The 21,841-nt window shown below is 43.7% G+C and overlaps 1 protein-coding gene across 3 annotated transcripts in view; it reads left to right on the top strand.

Annotated features, from left to right (window-relative positions):
- NFX1 (nuclear transcription factor, X-box binding 1) overlaps window positions 1-21,706 on the top strand; it is a 69,818-nt gene extending 48,112 nt beyond the window's left edge. For all 3 annotated transcript variants that reach the window (XM_079790282.1, XM_079790280.1, XM_079790281.1), the window contains 9 exons: window positions 2,196-2,426; window positions 3,060-3,133; window positions 3,926-4,027; window positions 4,844-4,885; window positions 10,832-10,930; window positions 11,526-11,592; window positions 13,238-13,383; window positions 14,008-14,109; window positions 15,802-21,706. In XM_079790282.1, the coding sequence (XP_079646408.1) occupies window positions 2,196-2,426; window positions 3,060-3,133; window positions 3,926-4,027; window positions 4,844-4,885; window positions 10,832-10,930; window positions 11,526-11,592; window positions 13,238-13,383; window positions 14,008-14,109; window positions 15,802-15,874 (936 nt within the window). In that variant the 3' untranslated portion in view covers window positions 15,875-21,706. The remainder of the gene's footprint in view (window positions 1-2,195; window positions 2,427-3,059; window positions 3,134-3,925; window positions 4,028-4,843; window positions 4,886-10,831; window positions 10,931-11,525; window positions 11,593-13,237; window positions 13,384-14,007; window positions 14,110-15,801) is intronic.
- The last annotated feature ends 135 nt before the right edge of the window (window positions 21,707-21,841 follow it).

The raw sequence follows: 21,841 nt of genomic DNA, 5'->3' as shown, positions 1-21,841 counted from the left end.
CCCCTTGAGTGTGGCTCTTTCACAAAATACCACGGCCTGGGCAAGTCTGTTTTGAAGAAGTGGCGTTAGAAGTTTAAGTTTAAAAAATTTGGCTCTCAAAAGAAATTTCAATCATTGTACTGTTGATATTTGGCTCTGTTGACTAATGAGTTTGCTGACTACTGCCCTAGCTGGTTTGGCTCAGTGGATAGAGTGTCAGCCTGCAGACTGAAGGATCCCGGGTTCGATTCCAGTCAAGGGCATGTACCTTGGTAGCAGGTTCCCCAGCCCTGGTTGGGGTGTGTGCAGGAGGCAACCAATCGATGTGTCTCTCTCACATCGATGTTTCTCTCTGTCTCTCCCTCTCCCTTCCGCTCTCTAAAAATCAATGGAAAAATATCCTCCGTTGAGGATTAACAGTAAAAAATATAAATGTAAAAGGAAAAAAATATATAAAAGTAAATTAAGGTATACTTTGCATAACTATATACTACACACACACACACACACACACACACACACACAAACACACACACACGGAAATAACATCCTAAAGGGTAATGAGAATATAGCCAAGTCATTAGGGGCGGGGACAACAGAGGACACTTAATGTGCAAAAGTTATCTCCAGCGCCCTGGTAGTAGAGTAGGTAAGTGTTTAATAATCGGGAACTACAATCTACCAAAATACTGATTCCAAAGTGTTACAAGCATGTACACCCTAAACTTCAGAGACCTCTTCAAGAGTGATAATTATGTGTCACTAGAGTCAAAGTATGTTTCTCATTTTGAGAGTTTTTGAAAGAATTTGAGTGATTATATAAAGGTAACCTTTGGTTCCATAGGAATACAATTCCTGCATCTTTTTCCTGGAGTGAGGAATCCTAGAAGGAGGCAATTTCTAAGAAAAAATGAGTTGGGGGTTACAATGGCCGATTGACTTAATTTTTTAAATGACAGAGTTGTCTAACGTTGTGGAGACTATGAGTTAGGAGATATGAGGAGAGTTGAGTATTTAATAACATATAACAGTCCTGCCTTGGCTAGGTAGTTCAGTTGGTTAGAATGTCGTCCCAATATGCCAAGGTTGTGGGTTTGATTCCCTGGTCAAGGCACATACAAGAATCAACCAATGAATGCATAAATAAGTGGAACAACAAATCTCAGTCAGTCTCTCTCTCTCTCTCTCTCTCTCTCTCTCTCTCTCTCTCTCTCTCTTTCTCTTTCTCTCTCTTCCAAATCAATAAAAACACAACAATACACAAACAGCCCTACCAGCAGCTTGAACCCATGGGCTATCAGTGCCCCAGCTCTCAGGATTTGTCTGTCAACTTAGTGCCCTAGAGAAAAGATTGTCTGATCCCCCAGTTGGTCATAGCATTTCAAATACTCCTAGTTATGTGGCTTCACATGCTTATTACTCACCTTGGGAAGTTTATGTCTCAAGTCACACCCGGCTGTTCCCACATATCCTTTTGGATCCTAACAAGCATTATTAAAAAAGGTTCATATTTGTTTTTTAGCTTAACTTTCTGACTTTGAAAAGTTGCCTAATTGTTTTCAGATAAAAATTACTTTTTGAAAAAAATGTTCTAACCCAACCGGCATGGTTCAGTGGTTGAGTGTTGACCTGTGAATCATGCCTGGGTTGTGAGCTTGATCCCCAGTGTGGGGCATGCAGAAGGCAGCTTTCTCTTCATCGTTGATGTTTCTATTTCTCCTCCCCTCTGAAAACAATAAAAATATATCTACACTAATAAAAGAAAGGTGCAAATTGACCGTACCTTCACAACACCCACCAGCCAATCAGGAGTGAGTATGCAGATTAACCCAACAAAGATGGTGGGTTAATTTGCATACACAGGTGCCTAGCGGCCAGGGCGGAGTGGGATGCTTGCGTCGTCGCCATGGCGACGATGCAGGCATTCTGCACTGCCCAGGGGGCTCTGAGCTGGAGTGAAGGCGGAAAGGTGCCTCTGGGCCGGAGCAAAGACGGAAAGGGAAAGGCTGTTCCAGCCGAGCGAAGGCAGTGCTGGCAGCCAGGGGAAGGAAGGCCCATTCTTGCACGAATCTTCGTGCATGGGGCCTCTAGTTTTTTTATAAAAGAAATAAAAAATGTTCTTTTTGAAAGTTTAGAAATGTTTAGATAGAAAGTTAAAACTCACCCCAAATCCCACATGGAGATGAAAAAAATTTGACTACTTCCTTCTCTCCTAGTTACGAAGCAACATCCCGTGTCACCTGGTGGATATTTCTTGCGGATTACCCTGCAGTGCTGCGCTACCGTGTGGGATGCACAGGTGTCAGAGACTCTGTCACAAAGGAGAGTGTCTTGTGGATGAGGCTTGCAAGCAGCCCTGCACCACCCCCAGAGCTGACTGTGGCCACCCATGCATGGCACCCTGCCACCTCAGCTCACCCTGCCCCGTGACTGCTTGCAAAGCCAAGGTGTGTATTCCCGGCTCCAGGTGCAGTACAGACTCTGGTTCTCGGGCTGCTAATGAGTCTAGAACTGCCTGTAGCGGCACCTGGGCACGCATCCTTATCAGAGGTCATTGGTTGCAAGAAACTGCGTTAAGTTAGCAAGAGAAAGGTGGAATAAATTGCATAGATTTCTGTCAGCCCACCTTGAGATGGCCTTTTAAATATATAAGGGTCTGTTTTATGCAAGATGTTTTGCTAGGTGTTGGCACTATACCAGTGAACGGGAGACACATGGCCCCTTCAATTAGATGGGTCAGATAATTAATTACTCAGTTAATTAATTATGACTGGTGTCATGAAGGAGTATTACACCCCGTGTAGAGGGAGCTGTGAGAGTATGTGAGAAGGGGGCTAACATGGTCTGAGGGATTAAGCAAGGCGCCCCCCTGAGGAGGTAAAAGCAGTGGGATGAGGAGTAGTTGGTTAGGCCTTGACTGGTTCTGGGTCAAATGTGTGTTTCTGGTTCAGTGGTAAAAACTCCATTCTAGGCCTGTCCTTTCAGGTGGGGTTAAGGATGAGAGAGGCTTTAAAAGTGAAAGCTGCCTGTTCACCTTGTTGCCATGTACTAAATGTCTCTCCATGTTAATCTTCTTTCAGATTGAGCTGCAATGTGAATGTGGACGAAGAAAAGAGATCATGATTTGCTCTGAAGCATCCAGTACTTATCAAAGGTTAGTGCTACCTAAATGGTAACAATTGGTGGATCTAAGTAAAGGGAATACATGTGTTTATTGTAGGATCCTTGCAACTTTTGTAAAAGTTGGAAAGTTTTTAAGAAAATTTTCTTGAAGTTCGTTTTTCTGGTTCAAAGAAAAGGTACTGCTTTATGTACCTTTCCTTCCTGAACTTTAATTTATAAATAACCTCTTTATTTCTACTCCTCCTCCTTCTTCTCTTTCTCCCTTTTGGTCTTATTAACCGTGAAATCAGAAGGGAAGATGTCCTGAAGTTATTTTAAAGGCCCTACCAGTTGTGGTGGCATAGCTAGGTCCAAGTCCTGTGCTCTTCCCCTGGGGTGGGGGTTTCTGACTGTCTTTGCAGCCTCCAGAAATCTTGGGACCCATGTGTTCACACAGGGATCTGAGTACAGAAGTGGAAGTGTTAGGAATGGATGGTTGTGTGCCATGGATAGAGATGTGCCATGGAGATAGGACTTTAGGAGTATGCAGACGACAGAGAGTGGCAGTGTTGGGCTACCCCCAGAGTACCAGGCATTGCCCTGGATGTTCAAGGGAGCACTGAGGAGTGGATTATCTCATAGTTTCTTGTGGAGCTAGCTGCTTAGAATCTGATTGAGGAGATATGCCATCAGCTTGTAAGTAGATAATAATAGATGGGCTTTTCAGGCCACACAAATTGTTGAGTGGTAGATATGCCTTGAAAGAAGTCTTCTGTGTGCCTAGTATGAGGAGGTTCTTGTGAAACTGCAATGCCTTTTCTTCCCTTTCATTTTTATACTTCAGAATAGCTGCTATTTCCATGGCCTCTAAAATAACAGACATGCAGCTTGGAGATTCAGTGGAGATCAGCAAGTTAATTACTAAGAAGGAAATTCACCAAGCCAGGTAATTTTTTTCTTTTTTAATCTTCACACAGGATATTTTTCCATTGATTTTTAGAGAGAGGGAAGGACAGAGAGAAATATTGATTTGAGAGAAACACATCAATTGGTTGCTTCCTGCACATGCCCCAACCAGGGCCCGGACCAGGGCCCAGGCCGAGGAGGAGCCTGCAACCTAGATACATGCTTTTGACCCCAGGACCCTTCTGTCCACAAGCCGAGGCTCTATCCACTGAGCCAAACTGGCCAGGGCAAGCCAAGTAATTAAAAAATGTGTGGCTATGCCTTCTTTCTCCTATTAGGCTTAATTTCCAAAGGGCAGGAACAGTTCATTTCTCAGTACCTCACAGTAAAGCCATGTACACAAAGGTATTCAACAGACCTTTGATATTAAGAGTCACACACAGTCCAATCCAATGAATTTTACTCAGTGTATAGCTGAGCCTAGAAGAGACTTTTCCAGGCCTCACTCCAGCCAGTAGCCAGAGGAAGCAGAGGTGTAGGTGTGTTTAGCCCAACCCACTGGAGAATAGAGAACCAGAGGTAGCTATGTCAGGAGGTGGAGGTGGGGCTGTCAGAGGGGTACTGGGAGCATTTTTGAGGACTGAACAGGCAGGGGACATTCAGAGGCCCTTCTGAGGATTCCTCAACTTTAATAACTCAGAGGCCTGCCCACCCATCCTTGACAAGGACCTCATCCAGCCATCCTCTGGCCTAGAGTCTGCTCTGTTTCCAGGTTGACTAATAACTAAGATCTTATTGCTAGCTAGAAACTCTGAAACCTGTGCTCTGACTTTATTTTTTTCATTTACTTCCCAAGGCTGGAATGTGATGAGGAGTGTTCAGCCTTAGAAAGGAAAAAGTAAGTAATGTCATCTACTGTTCATCTAATTGTCCTTAAGCTCTGTGAAACTAGTGGGAGGAAGCAACCCTTCAAACATTCACTTGCTTCTGCTCTGCGTATTTTCCTGCTATTGAGAGCAAGAGAAACTTGATCATCAAGAATTGAAGTATCCAAGGATAAAGTACCTAACACGATTTCAGCATATTTCTGAAACGTGAGCTCATATGGTTTTGGGCACGGTATAAACATCACATGCCACAGCATGCTTATTCATGACTAGCAGACTTCCTGATTCCACTGGAGATAAGAGACTTAAAAAAATTTTTTTTTGAGGCTTAAAGTTTTTTAGTGAACTCTCATGTTCAAGTGTAATATATATGTAGAAGATCAGAAGTATATAGATCAGTGAGTCATCACAAAGTAAATACAGTGTTATAATCAGCACCAGGTCAAGAAATGGAAAATTACCAGAATCCTCTCTTGTACTCCACAAAGATATAACCTCTTATTCTGACTTCTGACACTTTAGATTAGTTTTGTCTGTTTTTGAAATTTATATAAATGATGAAATCATATAGCTTGTATTAGTTTTGTCTGGCTTCTTTCATTACATTTGTGACATTCATTCCTGTTGTTGCATCAAATAGTACTTTGTTCACTTTCATTCCCACATATTTTATTGTATCAATATATCACAATCTTTTCTACCATTAATAGATATCTGTTTTATCAGTATTGGGCTATTACAAATAATGTTCTGCAAAAACATTCTTATACTTGTTTTGGTGCATATATGTATTTGTTTCTATTGAATATAAGCCTAGGAGTAGAATTGCTTATTAATAGGGTATGCATATGTTCAGCTTTATTCAATTCTGCCAAACAGTGTCCAAAATGGTTGTACCAATTACACTCTCACCAGCAGGGTCATAGTTCTCATTGCTCTTTTTTTTTTTAAATTCTCACCTGAGAATATTTTTTTCATTGATCTTTAGAGAGAGCGTGGAAGGAGGGAGGAAGGGGAGAGAGAGAGAGAAACATTGATGTGAGAGAGACATATCAACTGGTTGCTTCCCACATGTGCCCAACCAGGACATGGAATCTAACCTGCAACCGAGGTACGTGCCCTTGACCCTTGGTCCGAGGGCCAACGCTCTAACCACATGAGAAAAACTGGCCAGGGCTGCACTACATTTTTGTTAGCCTTGGAATTGTCAGTATTTTTTTTTTTTAATATATTTTATTGATTTTTCACAGAGAGGAAGGGAGAGGGATAGAGAGCTAGAAACATCGATGAGAGAGAAACATCGACCAGCTGCCTCCTGCACACCCCCCACCAGGGGATGTGCCCGCAACCAATGTACATGCCCTTGACCGGAATCGAACCTGGGACCTTCCAGTCCGCAGACCGACGCTCTATCCACTGAGCCAAACCGGTTTCGGCTGGAATTGTCAGTATTTTTATTTTAATCCATTCTCATGGATGTATAGCTTGATGTAAATGAGCTTTTAACTTCTATTTACCTGATGACCAGTGAGATTGAGCACCTTTTCCTATGTTTATTGGTCATTTGTATGTTGTCTTTTATGAAGTGCCTATCAAGTCTTTTACATAGTTTTAAGTTGTGTCGTCTGGCTTTTTTCTTTTTGTTTAGTAGGAGTTCTTTATATTTTGGATATGAAACCTTTGTTGGTTTTATATATTGTATTTTCTCATATTTCCTGCCTTTTCACTCTCTTCATGGTATCTTGATAAACAGGAGTTTCTAATGTGAAGGTAGTGCAGTTTATCATCAGCCTTTTCCTTAGTGAGTAGGGCTTTTTATGTCCTATTTAAGAAATATTTGTTTATCTCCGGTCATGATGACATTCCTTGTTACTGTCTAGAAGCTGTATTATTTTACCTTTTTAACATTTAGAACTACAATTGACCTAGACTGATTTTATGATCTTGGTATATAAGGAGGGGTGGTCATGATTCAGTGTTTTTTCATATGAATATTCATTTGACCAGTACCATTTAACAAGACCTCCTTTTTTCAGTGCTCTGTAGTGCTACCTTTATTCTTTTTTTTAAAGATTTTTTATTTTATTGATTTTTAGAGAGAGAAAGCAGGGAGAGGGAGAGATAGAGAGAGAAACCTGGATTGGCTGCCTCCTGAATGCCTCTTAACGGGAATCAAACCTACAATCTAGGTATGTGCCCTGACCAGGAATTGAACCTGCAATATTTTGGTATTGGATAATTCTCCAACCAATCAAGCCACCTAGTCAGGGCTATTTCTTTCTAATTTTTAACTTATTTTTTCTTGCCTTATTGCACTGGCTGGCGACTCCAGTACAATGTTGAATGGAAGGTGGTAATAATAGATATTTCTGACTTATCCCCATCTCGTAGGGAAACGTTTAAATATTTACCAGTAAATACGATGTTTGCTGAAAGTTATTTGAGGATACTTTTTATCAGATCAAGCAGCATTTATTCAATGACCAGCAAACTTTCTGGTTCCAATAAAGATTGATTAAAAGGTATAACCCTATAAAAATGTTAACAGTTGGAGAATTTAGGTGAAGGTTATGTAGGAGTTTATTATAATATTCTTGTAATTTGTCTTGGAAAATTTTTCAAGATAAAAAGTTAAACAGAAACAAACAAATACAGACAAAATATAGTTCTGTTTTATATTGAAGTTGGACTTTTAACAGTTGTTAGCAGCACCTTCTTTAAGTGGCTATATGAGTAGAAGGTAATATGATTAATAGTACTGCCTAAATTTCCCTTGGTTTGACTCCTATGGTAACTTTGTAGTAACTGCTGTTCAGAAATCTTGCCCTTTAAAAGCCATCAGGTAGGGTGTTCTTAGCTGCAAAATGTGAACTAAGAGTCCTGAGTATTCAGAAATGCTGTAGTGAAAACACGGGTCTTTAAAAACATGGAAATGACCTTTAGGTAGTTGAGAGACAGTATTGTATAATAGGTAGAGCCAGAGCTTTAGAGTCAGATTGCCTTTATTTGAATTCTCACTTCACAAATCATTTAGCTTTGTGACCTTGGGCAAATCACATATCCTCTCTCAGCTTTCATTTTCTTTGAAAATGATAAAAATAGTGGCAATAATAGGATCTACCTCCCAGAGTTGTTGTGAGGATTAAAACATTAAAACTAAAGATGAAACACACAAAGCTCTTGGCACAAGTCTAGTACATATTAGGTGTTCAGTAAATGTCACTTATTGATTACAATTGGCTCTCTATTTCTGAAAACCTTTTGAATTTCTCCCCAATCTTAGAGTGATGACATAATGACTCTCACTGTATGTTCTTTCTTAAATACCCACTGACCTAAGAAAAAAAGGAAATGCAAATTTAAAATTAAAAAATGCCATCTGAAGTTGCAGATATATACTTCATTGCAGAAATGAAAAACTGGCAGGCCAGATTTTCCCACAGACATGTTTTATTCGTATTTAACCCTTTGCACTCGCTTGCTTTTTTCTCGATTCCTTTATTCTAATGCTAACCGTGTCGAGTCACACTCGACATCCAAGTGCAAAAGGTTAAATTTGAATTAGTGGCCAATTAATCAAAACATCAAAAAATTGCCCCCTTAGAAATTTTCTTGAATTTTTTAAAATTAAACTTATTTTGAAAAATTGGAAAATCTAGCAATAGTAAACCAGATTCTTATGGGCATTAAGCTTGCAAAAGACGCCTGTCTCCGTATAAGTGAAAATTATAGTAAGTGCTAAGCTCATCTTAAAAAAAAAAAGACATTACCTGGGTGTTGATGAGCTGCCATGAGACTCATACACTGTTGGTCAAAATACATACGGGCAGTTGTGGAGGCCATTGAGCATGTGATGACCAGGGGTCTGAGGTCCGTACCATGTAACCCAGTAATCCCACACCTGGAAACATTTTCCAGAGAAATAACCTTAAAAGCTCTTTGCTCAAAGATATTGTATCACTTATAATATTGAGAAACGAGAACTGTTAAAGAACCCTAAAGGGGGAATGTTTAAGTAAATTGCGGGATATACATAGTTAGAGGATTACGCACTATTAAAACAGTATGTGTGAAAACCAAACAGTAATATGAGAAAAGCTAATCATATAATGACTAGAGGCCCGGTGCACGAAATTCGTGCACGGAGGGGGTGTCCCTCAGCCCAGCCTGTACCCTCTCCAATCTGGGACCCTTCGAGGGATGTCCGACTGCCCGTTTAGGCCTGATTCCACTGGGATCGGGCCTAAACGGGCAGTCGGACATCCCTCTCACAATCCAGGACTGCTGGCTCCCAACTGCTCGCCTACCTGCCTTCCTGATTGCCCCTAACCGCTTCTGCCTGCCAGCCTGATCACCCCCTAACCACTCCGCTGCCAGCCTAATTGATGCCTAACTGCTCCCCTGCCAGCCTGTTTGCCCCCAACTTCCCTCCTCTGCCGGCCTGGTCACCCCTAACTGCCCTCCCCTGCAGGGTTGATTGCCTCCAACTGCCCTCCCTTGCAGGCCTGATCCCTCTCAACTGCCCTCCCTTGCAGGCCTGGTGCCTCCCAACTGCCCTCCCCTGCTGGCCATCTTGTGGTGGCTATCTTGTGTCCACATGGGGGCAGCCATCTTTGACCACATGGGGGCAGCCATATTGTGTGTTGGAGTGATGGTCAATCTGCATATTACTCTTTTATTAGATAGGATAGAGGCCTGGTACAGGGGTGGGGGCCAGCTGGTTTGCCCTGAAGGGTGTCCCGGATCAGGATGGGGGTTCCCTTGGGGCGTGGGGCGGCCTGAGCAAGGGGCCTGTGGTGGTTTGCAGGCCAGCCACACCCCCTGGCGACCCAAGCGGAGGCCCTGGTATCTGGAATTTATTTACCTTCTACAATTGAAACTTTGTAGCCTGGAGCGGAGCCAAGCCTCCTGCTCACTCTGTGGCCGGCAGCCATTTCTGTTGGGGTTAATTCACCTTCTATAATTGAAACTTTGTAGCCTGGAGTGGAGGCCTAGGCCAGCCAGGGCAGGTGAAAAGCTTGGCTTCCTCCGTTGCCAGGGGCAACCCTGGCCTGCTCTCTCCAGCTCCATGGCTGCCGCCATTTCTTTTTGGATTTGTTTACCTTCTATAATTGAAACTTTGTAGCTTGAGTGGAGGCTTAGGCCTGCAAGGGCAGGCGGAAAGCTTAGCTTCCTCCGTTGCCTGGGAAACCTTGCTCTCTGTGGCTGTAGCCATCTTGGTTGGGTTTATTTTCATATCTGCTCCTGATTGGCTGGTGGGTGTGGCTTGTGGGTATAGCAGAGTTAGGGTCAATTTGCATATTACTCTTTTATTAGGTAGGATAGGGGGGAAAAAAGAGGCAAAGTTTTATATACACTGATTGCAGTGTATTTATAGGGAGGGAAATCTGAAAGGAAATGTACAAAAATGCAGTGCGTATATTGTTAACAGGATTCTTTATTTTCCAGACTTCTATAATGTGATGTTAATTTTAATATTTATAGGTATACTTAATGGATCTGATGTTTAGGTGAAACCTCATCCCTCATTGACCATTTCCAGTACTCTCAAACCCCCAGCCTTCTTTTCACCAAAAAATCTAAGTCCCCAGTGTTAGTCTATGGCTTGCTCAGACCCACATAAATCTGTCTTGTTTATTTTCTTCTATGAAGACAATACTGTATTTTGTCCCAAGTTGTTATTATTCTTTCCTTAATAATCGGGTTTACCAAAATGAGATCACCCTATATAATAAAAGTGTAGTATGCAAATTGTCTGCTCGACAGGGAGGTTGTCCGGGAGTTTGACCAGGGGCGGGGCCGTCAGGGGAAGGGAGAGAGACCCTGGCCAGCAAGTTTCGTGCACTGGGCCTCTAGTTAATGTATAAAGAACTTGGGACATGGTGAGCACTTTGTGTTACTATAAGATACTTTCCTCCTCCTTTCCTTTTATTTACATACTCTTCTCTTATTTTTAGGCGGTTAGCAGAGGCATTTCATATCACTGATGATTCTGATCCTTTCAATGTACGTTCTTCAGCATCAAAATTTAGTGACAGTTTGAAAGAAGATGCCAGGTATATAACTTTTTACCTACTTTCTTGATTGTGGCTTATAAGAGTGTTTGGTCTTTTAAGATAAAACTAATATGTACTCCTCTGTGATTGAGCCAGTTAAAGTTTATATATCTATTATAGGAGATTATATGATGTTTAATAAAAATCCTTCTCTTAGTTTCTCAGAACTATCCCTTGGGGAATTGAACTTGGTGTGTGTGTGCCCCTATGGTAGGTGTTTGGGCCTCTCTGAGGCTGGACTAGCCTAAATACTCTGGCCAAATGCCAACTCTGTCCACCCAGGTCTCAGTCACATGGGGCCTCACTTGGGCAGTAACAGCTCTTATTGTCCACTTATCTCCTAGCCCTCTGATGGCTATTTCTTCTTCCATCTTCTTCTTTCTCATATTTGCTTTTTCTTTCTTAGTTCAGTCATAATCAACATTCTATTTTCTGAAAATTCCTGACCTCTGCAGTTTTTCTCCTCACATTGTCCATTATAGTTCATTTAGTTCACTTATCCTTTGTCCCCACTTTACAGGCAGAAAGGGTGGGCAGGAGGGATTTTCTAAGAGCAGAAACAGATGAAGTTAACTGTCGTGATTTCTCATTTCAGGAAGGACCTAAAGTTTGTCAGTGACGTTGAGAAGGAAATGGAAGCCCTTGTGGAAGCCGTGAATAAGGTTGAAGTCAAAACATCCCATTGGACATATCTCTGAGGCCAGCTTGATAAAAAAATCAAGTCCCAGAAACACTGTTGATATAGAGTAGTTGTAGAAAAGTCACAACTTCCTTTTAAGGATTCTTGTCTTTCCCAAAAGCCCAGCCATAATAATATCCACAGAAGCCCTGTCCTGGTTTAGGAAAGTCATCTGCAGTAAATTACATGTAAATCAATATCCTAGTTCATTGCCTAAGGGTGGGTGAAGAAACCTGGATGAGGGTTTTCAATAGTGATAGTTGAAAGACTATGTGAGATACTTAGGGAGACGTGCTGGGCCCTCAGATCTCTGAAGGGCTGTTGTATAATAGGACACACTAGTTCTTTATTACCCCAAAAGCAGGAAAGAAATCCTTGGGTAAAGTTAAAAAGATGGCTGACTAGAGCTGAAGACTAATGGCGTAGACTTTTTCAGGAGTCTCGAGAGTGAGGCCTCACCCAGCCGGCATGACTCAGTGGTTGAGCGTCGACCTATGAACCAGGAGGTCACCATTTGATTCCCGGTCAGGGCACATGCTTGGGTTGTGGGCTTAATCCCCAGTGTGGGGCATGCAGGAGGCAGCCAATCATGATTCTCTCTCATCGATGTTTCTATATCTTTTCATCTCCCTTCCTCTGAAATCAATAAAAATATATATTTTTCAAAAAGAGTGAGGCCTCTCTCCTGGAGGCAGCCAGGGATGTTGAGGAGGTAGCTTGAAGCAAAAGAAGTCTTTAGTCAGAAGCAGCCAGCTGCACAGTGGCTCCCTCTTCATTCAGTGGGGACTCTGAGGATGAGATGCTTTAGCTTCACATCTAATGAAGTTTTTCTTCCCACCATCTGTCTTGCCCCCTTCTATTCCTCCCTTCGTTCTCACTTCCCAGCAGGATACTAACACAAAGGAGGAAATGGAATAATTGTTCATCTTCTAATTAGGAAACTTGAGCAAATGTATTTTTCTTTTTTCTTTTTAATATGTTTTTATTGATTTCAGAGAGGAAGGAAGAGAGAGAGAGAGTTCGAAACGTCAATGACGAGAGAGAATCATTGATTGGTTTCCTCCTGCATGGCTGCCCCAGGTGGGTCAAGCCTGCAACCCAGGCATGTGCCCTGACCGGGAATCTAACCATGACCTCCTGGTTCATAGGTCGGTGCTCAACCACTGAGCCATGCTGGCTGTGCCTGAGCAAATGTATTTTTCTGCTTGGGTGTCTGTATCTGCACATACATGATTTTTAGTGCAGAGGTACTTTTTTAGGAAGTGAGATTTTCTTGTTTTGTAAGTCTTACATTTATTTAGTCATTTCTTGGGATTATCACCCTCTCCCCGCTTACAGGCCACCTCAATAGGAACCATTCACTGTCTAAGTCTTAGTTCACTTATCCTTGTCCCTCACCTGGACAGCTACTACTGTGTGGCTGACAGTAGATGAAGTGCATCAGCCCCCATCTTCCCAAACCGCTGTCCTTGTTTGGCAGTCAGTGAAGTGCTGTGCCCTGTAGGCCTCTAAAACTCAGCTGCCTTTCTATTGACCCAGGCTGTTCTGGTGTGGGAGGAAGGACCTCTGTAAGCATATTCGGATTTCAAGATAATTTTTTCACTCATTCTCTTTTTCCCTTAATATAGGGAAAGAACAGTAAGAAGAGCCACTTCTTCCCTCCCATGAACAGAGACCACCGCCGGATCATCCACGACCTGGCCCAAGTGTACGGCCTGGAGAGCGTGAGCTATGACAGTGAACCGAAGCGCAATGTCGTAGTCATTGCAGTCAGGTGGGTTGGTCTTGCCATCATAGGAGGAACTGCTTGGGACAAACTGGACCCGGGAAGCAATCTGTCAGTGTTTGCTTTCCTTACTTCCTCTCCTGGAAGAATAGTTCTCCTTTTGGGGCAGCCACTCTGAGGTGATCCAGAGGTCCAATCAGAGCCAAAGCTTCAGTCCACAGAACAGACCCACCTAAAGAATACAAGCCTCACGTCTGCCCAGAACAAGATCTGTCACTGGAGGCAGCATTCCCTAGGCTGAGGGAGCAGACCCTGAGGGCCTGGGTTGGATGCCTGCCCATCACATCTGTCCCTTTTTCCCTTCTGTCCTGGCATGATGGAAGCAGAAAGAATGCTGCACTGTGACTCAAAGCGTTTGCCATCAGAGGAAACGGGGGCAGAAATGTGAGACAGGAGGGGACAAGGAGGATCTAGGATCAAGAGTGAGATGAGAAAAAGCAGGTAACCAGTGGTGGAAGGGACGAAGGATAAATGAAGGTGACATGCTTGAGCAGAGATAGGTCATATCAAAGAGTGCTCAGTAACATCATAGCGTCACGGACTGGATTTCTAGCTGTCTGCCTGTCTCCACAGAGAATTCTCACTTTTCAATATTTTGTGTTCTTTCCTCAGAGGGAAGTCTGTTTGTCCAACTACCACGTTGACAAGTGTACTTGAAAAGGAAATGCAGGCACGGCCTCCACCCCCAATTCCTCATCACAGACAGTCAGACAAGTAAGGATTGTTTAGCTGCTTTCCCAAGGGTCCTGGCTGTTCAGAGAAGTTAGCAGGGCTGAGCTATCCTGGGCTGCCCCAGCCATTGGTGGATTCTTCAGGCCTGGCCTTGGGGTTCCATGTTCAAATATATAAGGTTTGACTGGATGTCAGACACATTTGTCATGCCAGAGGGGTTCCAATTTGATGTTTGCTATGCCCACTTCCACTCAAGGAAGAGCAGTCATGATGTAATTTCCATGGTGTAGTGGAGACACTGGAAAGTGGATTCAGTCTGTCACATGAGATGATTGAGGAACATCATGCAATTTACAGCAGTTATTCTGGATGGAAGTGGGATTGGTGTGGGGAGTTGGCAGGAAAGGGGGGGGTCTTTCATGTTTTGCTCTACTTCCATACGATTTGTGTCTTTTTTTTAAAAAATATATTTTATTGATTTTTTACAGAGAGGAAAGGAGAGGGATAGAGAGCTAGAAACATCGATGAGAGAGAAACATCGACCAGCTGCCTCCTGCACACCCCCCACCGGGGACGTGCCCGCAACCAATGTACATGCCATTGACCGGAATCGAACCTGGGACCCTTCAGTCCGCAGACCGACGCTCTATCCACTGAGCCAAACCGGTTTCGGTGACTATTTGAGTCATTTTTACAACAAAAACATGCATTCATAATTTAAAGAGAAAAGAAAACCACATTGGCAAGTAACAGCAAGTCTGCCAGGTGTTTTCTCAGGAGCAAGGAAAGAGCACTGTCCCTCCCCCTCTCTCTGGCAGAGGGAGGCTGGCTGCCTTACTGTGATGAAGCAGAATTGGTGAAAGTTTCTCTGAAACCCATAGGGCTCCTGCTGTTCTGGCCTTCCACACAGAAGCCCTGGCAGTACCTTCTACACAAAACCTCTGGGAGCATGGGTAGCGCAGTTTACAAGGTCAACATAAGGGTCATAGCAACCGCTGTTCCCTTGGGACCAGATAGAGCAGCTGGGTGTTGCCCATTGGACACAGCCCCAGCAGGAGCGTCTGGGGCCATGTAACCCCCAGTGTCAGCCCCGATCATCCCTGGGAAGTGGATGGCCTAGATTCCAGTCAGCGCAGATTGCCTGTCTACACGGGCAGTGGTTTTGGAAACGGGTGGAGTATTTTACATATTATTCCACAGCTGCCTCCAGTACCACCTGGACATAACCATGTGTAGTCATGGTGTCTTTCTCCCCCCCCCCCTTTGTTTGCTTAATTTTTATATAAAACTGTATTGTTGAAAATTTTTAGAATAGAGAAAATAGTATTAATATAATAAACCCCTGTGCACCCATCACCAAATTTCAACAGTTCTTAGCTCATGTAGACCCTGCTATCTTTTTTTTATATATATTCTTTAATTTATTTCAGAGAGGAAAGAAGAGGGAAAGAGATAGAAACATCATTGATGAGAGAGAATCATTGATCAGCTGCCTCCTGCACACCCCCTACTCGGGATCGAGCCCACAACACAGGCATGTGCCCTTGACCGGAATCGAACCTGAGACCCTTCAGTCCACAGGCCGACGCTCTGTCCACTGAGCCAAACCGCTAGGGCCCTGCTATCTTATCAACGCTTCACAAATGATAAATCAGCCAATTCTTAACTTTCGAAAGACCTGAATTTGGGTTCCCCCAGAAAGAAAAGATGGGTTATTCTTTGTTTGTTTTTCAGGAATCCTGGGAGCAATAATTTACAGAAGATAGAAAAGGAGGCGGTAATTGACTACTTTGATGTCCAGGACTGAGAAGCTCAAGATGCACTTAGATGAAAGAATGATTAGGTGGGGATTCGTTTGCCAGCAGATAAATCATGCTTATTCCCAACTTCCTGGTGGACTTAAGCCTCTCATACTGTCTTGTATTGATACGTCAAAGCATGAGTGTGTCAGAAATCCCCTGTCCTCTGATCCCTCAGTATGAAGTGTCTTTGTGCAGCAGATGCTGGCTGCACGGTCACTAGAGATTCAGTCATGTATTTGCAGAGGTTCCTCACACCTTCACTGTGATTGCTCAGAGGCTTAGAACATTGGACTTGATTTGGACAAACCAGAATATTAGCCTGAAACCCCCTTTATGACACTTAGTCATAGCCTCAGTTATCCCAGTTATCCATCCTCCTGAAAATGCCTGCAACATTAGATGTACCTCGCTTTCTTAATCCAGACTGATCACAGACACAAGCAAACTTCTCAGTCTGAAATATCAAACATTGAATTTGATACACCATATCCAGAATCACACGTGTTATGTTGAACCCAGCTATCTTATCTGAGTCTTTTGCCAAAAACTGTCATAGATATAGCTAGTTGAGCTTATTTTAGTGGTTCTCAGTATTATTAGTTCTAGAACTAGCAGAGAAGTTGGGTGGCTTTAAAGAATTCCATGTTTTAGAGTCCAGGGAGCACCTCATACCACATCACTGAGTGTGTCTGGTGACAGTCACTTTAGCGATCCATCATGATGGCCGAGAACAAGCTCCTCCTGCCACGCTCACACTGTGGCCTCTCTGTATGACCAGAGTAGCCCCAACGCCTCTCTCTGGTGAGAAAGTCTCAGGTAGACTTATCTTGCCTGTGTTGCTTTCTCCCAGGCCTTCAGCAGCCATATTAGCTCTCCCTGTGTCTGAGCCCTGAACTTCTGTTTGAATAGTCAAAGAAGTATGTGGATAGTCCAGGGCTTATCCCAGCAGCCCCCCGGAAGCATTCTTCAAGCTCCTTTAAGGCAGGTGCATTACCAGTTATATTAGTTTGGCCCTCCGCATTGGCACCCCTCAGCACGGAGGCCAAACTTCCAACTTCCTTCTGCTCCAAAACAAGCCACGAGCCCCAGAGCAACAGGAGATTTGAGAAATGACTTTACAAAACTAGCACTTAATTTTCACAGAGCAGGACTAGCCTTTGGTCCAACCCAGACAATCTGCCTTGAAAAGCATCAGGTACAGCTGTGGGAACAGAAAATTGGAGGGAAGAGATGATCTATAAAACCATCTTATGTGGGCCCATTTAGCACAGGGTCATTGGCCCGATACCCAACGGGAAGCCCACGGACATCTGTTACATCTTTTAATCAGTGGGTTTAGTGGGTGAACTGTACATTGAGAGAATCAGCAGGAGGCAGGAAACCTGATTTCAGATTCCAGCTCTGTCATATAACTTGCCACTTGGTGGAATGGAGGTATTGAACTACCTCACCAGGGTGGTGGTGATTAAATGAGGTAACATAGGTAGAGGTACCTAATCATAGGTGCTGAAAGTTTATAAAAATTATACTTGATATCTGGAAAATTTGTAAGCATTTTTTGTCTCCATATACTAGCCAAATAAAAGGGTAGAGTGCTGAGCATGCCTCTTCAGGTGAATACTTGTGTGCCTACTTAGCACCAGCCTTGTACTAGGGCTGTGGGGAGCAGATATGGCCTGTTCTTTAGTTAGTAATCCATTAGGGGACACATACCTGAATATATATAGTGGAATGGGTTGGTCTGGCAGAAATCGGTCATTAGTCTTATTAAAAGCTAAAGAGTTCTACAAGGAGTTTTTTGTGAATGGTAGGACTGGGTTAGCTTTCTGCTTGGGCGAAGGACCTCTGGTGGGGAAGAGAAACAGGAGGAAGCATTTGAGCTGCGTCTAGAGACAGCATATTGCCATATGGAGGAGAGGCATGCCAAGTGAAGGTAAAGGGCATGAGGCAGGCCCGGGTGTATGGCTTGTGTGGGTTTGAGGAAGGGATCTCCCAGAGTGGGCAGACAACTGGAAGTACAGGTGATGAAGCTGAAAGCGTAGACAGGTCAACTTGAGAGCCATGGGGAGCCACTGAGGGATTCTAAGAGAGCGGCTCGGCTGGATTTATGATCTAGAGCTGGAGCCAGCAAACATTTTCTGTAAAGGGACAGATAGTAAATATTTGAGGCTTAGAATGTAGAGTTTCTATTGCAGCTACCATTGTACAGCTCTGCCATTGTAGTTTGAAAGCAGCCACAGACAATACATGAGTATTAGAACTCCATTCTAATAACAATTTTATAAAATCAGAATCTCATGTCATTTTTACATCACAAAATATTGTTATTTTGCCTAACCTTTTAAAAATATGAAAACTATTCTTGGCTTGTGGGTTGTACAAAAACAGCAGATGTGGCCATGGACCTTTGTTTGCCCAGGGATTGAAGGGATAACAGGTAAGAGGCCCAGCTGAGAGTTCTGGGAGCAAGCCAAGTGAGAGGATGAGGGTGGTTGGAATTGGTGCTGCAAACAGGGAAGACATTTCAGGAGATCCAGGAGGTAGGATAGGATGCCAGGGAGCAGCAGAGAGCTAGCCAGCCCTTCCCCCCGCCGCATCGCCAAAGGGACCCCAGACACCCTCAGCAAAAGGAAGCTGCTTCTCATTCTCCAATGAGCAGTGGCCTTGGACAAGACCACATGAATGTGGACTAAAGGAAAAGATATCCCTCCACCCCAGACATAGAGAGAGCCTATGGGGACCAGGACTCCACACTTACTCCCCAAGAATCAGGTGTAACTTTGCTCCCCTCTCTAGCCCCACACTCTCCAGCAGGAGTTTGTTTATGGGGCCAGAGCTTTCCAGAAATCAAGTTCTTATCTCTGGAATTCCCTCTGGTAGGGCTGACTCCTCTCAATAGTGGAGCCTGCCTGGCATGCAGTAGGAGGTTGTATGTGGAACAAGATGAAAGCAGCCCTCCAGGTTGCAGGTCTGTTTGAAGCAGCTCTGGATGGTGTCCTGGACAGGACCCAGCCAGGCCTGGGGGGCAGGGGTGGGGTCAGTCTGGTGAGGGAGGTGCAAAGTTTCAAACCAAAGGTCCTGAGATTTAGGTTTGGCGTGTCCTTCCCACATGGTGCCCGTCTTTGTGCTTCATGCCTAAAAGCCTGGAGACTGTTCTCTAAAGAGAACCTGCTGCCATGCCACCTCTTCCAAAATCAGGGAGAAAGTGCCAGGCCAGGCTAGAGCTTCTCCACCTCAGACTCCCTTCCTCTGCCACACATCAGGCAAATTCTCCCAAACTCCCCATATGACAGCACAAATGTCCCAAACCATCTCATGGCCTTTCAGAGCTCACAATTCCCCAAGGCATTCTCTAAGCCCATCCAATCCCTGTCTACAAAGGCCCAGATCGAAGGAACAAGGCTCCATGGGGTCTCACTTGTGTGTGCCAAGCCAGGACTGGATATCCAGGCCTTGGGTTTCCCAACATAGAGCTGCCCTAGGCCAGGAGGGGCCTGAGTCCTCAGGATAAGGTGCATCATCTTTCCCAAACAATTGCCTGGGCATATTCCCAGTGGCCCAGGCAGCCCTCACCACAGGCTTCATGCTGCACAGCCTCCTGGGAGACCTGGGTGCAAGAACCCAGCTGAACTGCTAGGATGCCCTGTTGGCTGCCTCAGCTCTCTGTGTGACTGGGCATTTTGCTTCCAGTGTCTGGGCATTGGTCTCCCCATCTGTCAGATGGGTAATAGTTTCTCCTTGTACACTGCCCGGAGCCCTTGGGAGGGTAGTGGGGAGACAGGGTCTGAGAGGTCAGAGAGTCTGCCAGTGTCATTTGGCATCTCAGCACGATCACATCTCTGGAGCCTGTCCCAGGACTGTCTCAAGGGCAGCTCACATAGGGGGAAGGAACAGAGCAGTCACAAAATTGCTCTGATAGGGGCTGAGGCTTCCATATACACACACACCCTTACCCCACACCCACCCCAAGTCTGACACCTGGGTGAAGAAGTCAGAAGTCCTTATATACCCACACTTTCTCAAGTATCTCTTCTGAGCGCATAATATGCACTAAGCACAGTGCTCATATTTTACTTCTCAAAGCCCCATGAGGTAGGTATTCTTATTATCCCCATTTCACTAGTGGGGAAACGGAAGGTTGAAGGTTAGGTCACTAACCCAAGATCACTCAGTTAACCACTGGGGATCTAATATTCCTGCCAGGTCTGACTCCAAAACCTGTGTCCTCTCCGCTACACAGAGCAGTGGCAGCTCATGCAGCTCACACTGGAGGCCCTGGGATTGCATGACCCATGAGGTCAAGACAAGAAAGTTTACGCTGTACAAATGCAGAGAACACCAGCAACCCCCACCCAAAACAGAGGGGTTTTCCTATAATGGCCACGAGGGGGCAGTATATATCCTCAAAGCTAGAGCATGGGGATGGTGTGGGAGTGTTTTACACTTTGCCTCAGGAAAGTTCTTTATTTAAAACTTTTTAGAATAGTTTATTATCTTAAATGTATCACATTTTCATTTTTTAATTTGTTTTTTATTCTTGACAGTATTACAGATGTCCCCCATGTTCCCCCCCCTTTTTTTTTTTTTGCTAACTCCCACCCTACTCCAGGCCTTCACAGCACTATTGTCTGTGTCCATTGGCTATGCATACATGCATGTAAGTTATTTGGTTAATCTCTTTCCGCACCCCCACCCCCTTCCCTCTGAGATCTGTTCTGTTCCCTGCATCCATGTCTCTCGACCTATTTTGTTTATCAGTTTATTTTGTTCATTAGATTCTACATATAAGTGAGATGTGATATTTGTCTTTCTCTGAGTGGCTTATTTTGCTTAGCATAATATTCTCCAAGTCTATCCATACTGTTGCAAAGGGTAAGAGATCCTTCTTTTTACATCCATGTAATATTCCATTGTGTAAATGTACCTCAGCTTTTTTATACATTCATCTACTGATGGGCACTTGGCTGTTTCCAGATCTATCTATTGTAGATAATGCTGTTATGAACATAGGGGTGCATATGTTCTTTCTGATTGGTGTTTCAGGATTCTTAGGATATATTCCCAGAAGTGGGATTGATCACTGGGTCAAATGGCAGTTCCATTTTTAATATTTTGAGGAAACCTCCATACTGTTTCCACAGCGGCTGCACCAGTCTGCATCCCCACCAGCAGTGTGCTGTGGTTCCCTTTCTGCACATCCTCACCAGCACTTACTGTTTGTTTTATTGATGGTAGCCACTCTGGCAGGTGTGAGGTGATAATCTCATTGTAGTTTTAATTTGCATCTCTCTGATGATTAGTGATGTTGAGCATTTTTTCATGTCTCTTGACCATCTGTATGTCCCCTAGAGATTGTCTGTTTAGGTCCTTTCCCCATTTTAAAATTAGATTGTCTTCCTTTTGTTGAGTTATATGAGTTCTTTATATATTTTGGAATTAACCCCTTATCAGATGTATCATTGGCAAATATGTTCTCCCATACAGTGGGTTCCCTTTTCATTTTGATGATGGTTTCTTTTGCTGTGCAGAAGTTTTTTTAGTTTGATGTAGTCCTATTTGTTTATTTATTTATTTTTTTTTACTTTATTTCTCTTGCCCTAGGAGATATATCAGCAAGAATTCTGCTAAGTGAGATGTATGTGATTTTATTGCCTATGTTTTCTTCTAGGATGTTTATGGTTTCATTCACATACACACTCATACCTTTACATTTAAGTATTTTACCCATTTTGAGTTTATTCTTCTGTCTGGGTAAGTTGGTAGTCTAGTTTCATTATTTTGCATGTACCTGTCCAATTTTCCCAACACCATTTATTGAAAAGACTGTTTTTACTCCATTGTATGCTCTTGCCTCCTTTGTCAAATACTAATTGATAATAATGACGTGGGTCGATTACTTGGGTCTCTGATCTGTATGCCTGTTCTTGTGCCAGTATCAGGCTGCTTTTTATTACAGTGGCTTTGTAGTATAG

The sequence above is a fragment of the Cnephaeus nilssonii genome (genome assembly GCF_951640355.1).
Source record: "Cnephaeus nilssonii genome assembly, chromosome: 14".
Classification (NCBI taxonomy): domain Eukaryota; kingdom Metazoa; phylum Chordata; class Mammalia; order Chiroptera; family Vespertilionidae; genus Cnephaeus; species Cnephaeus nilssonii.
The sequence above is the reverse complement of the archived record's forward strand: the minus strand, read 5'-3'. Positions and strand labels throughout refer to the sequence as shown.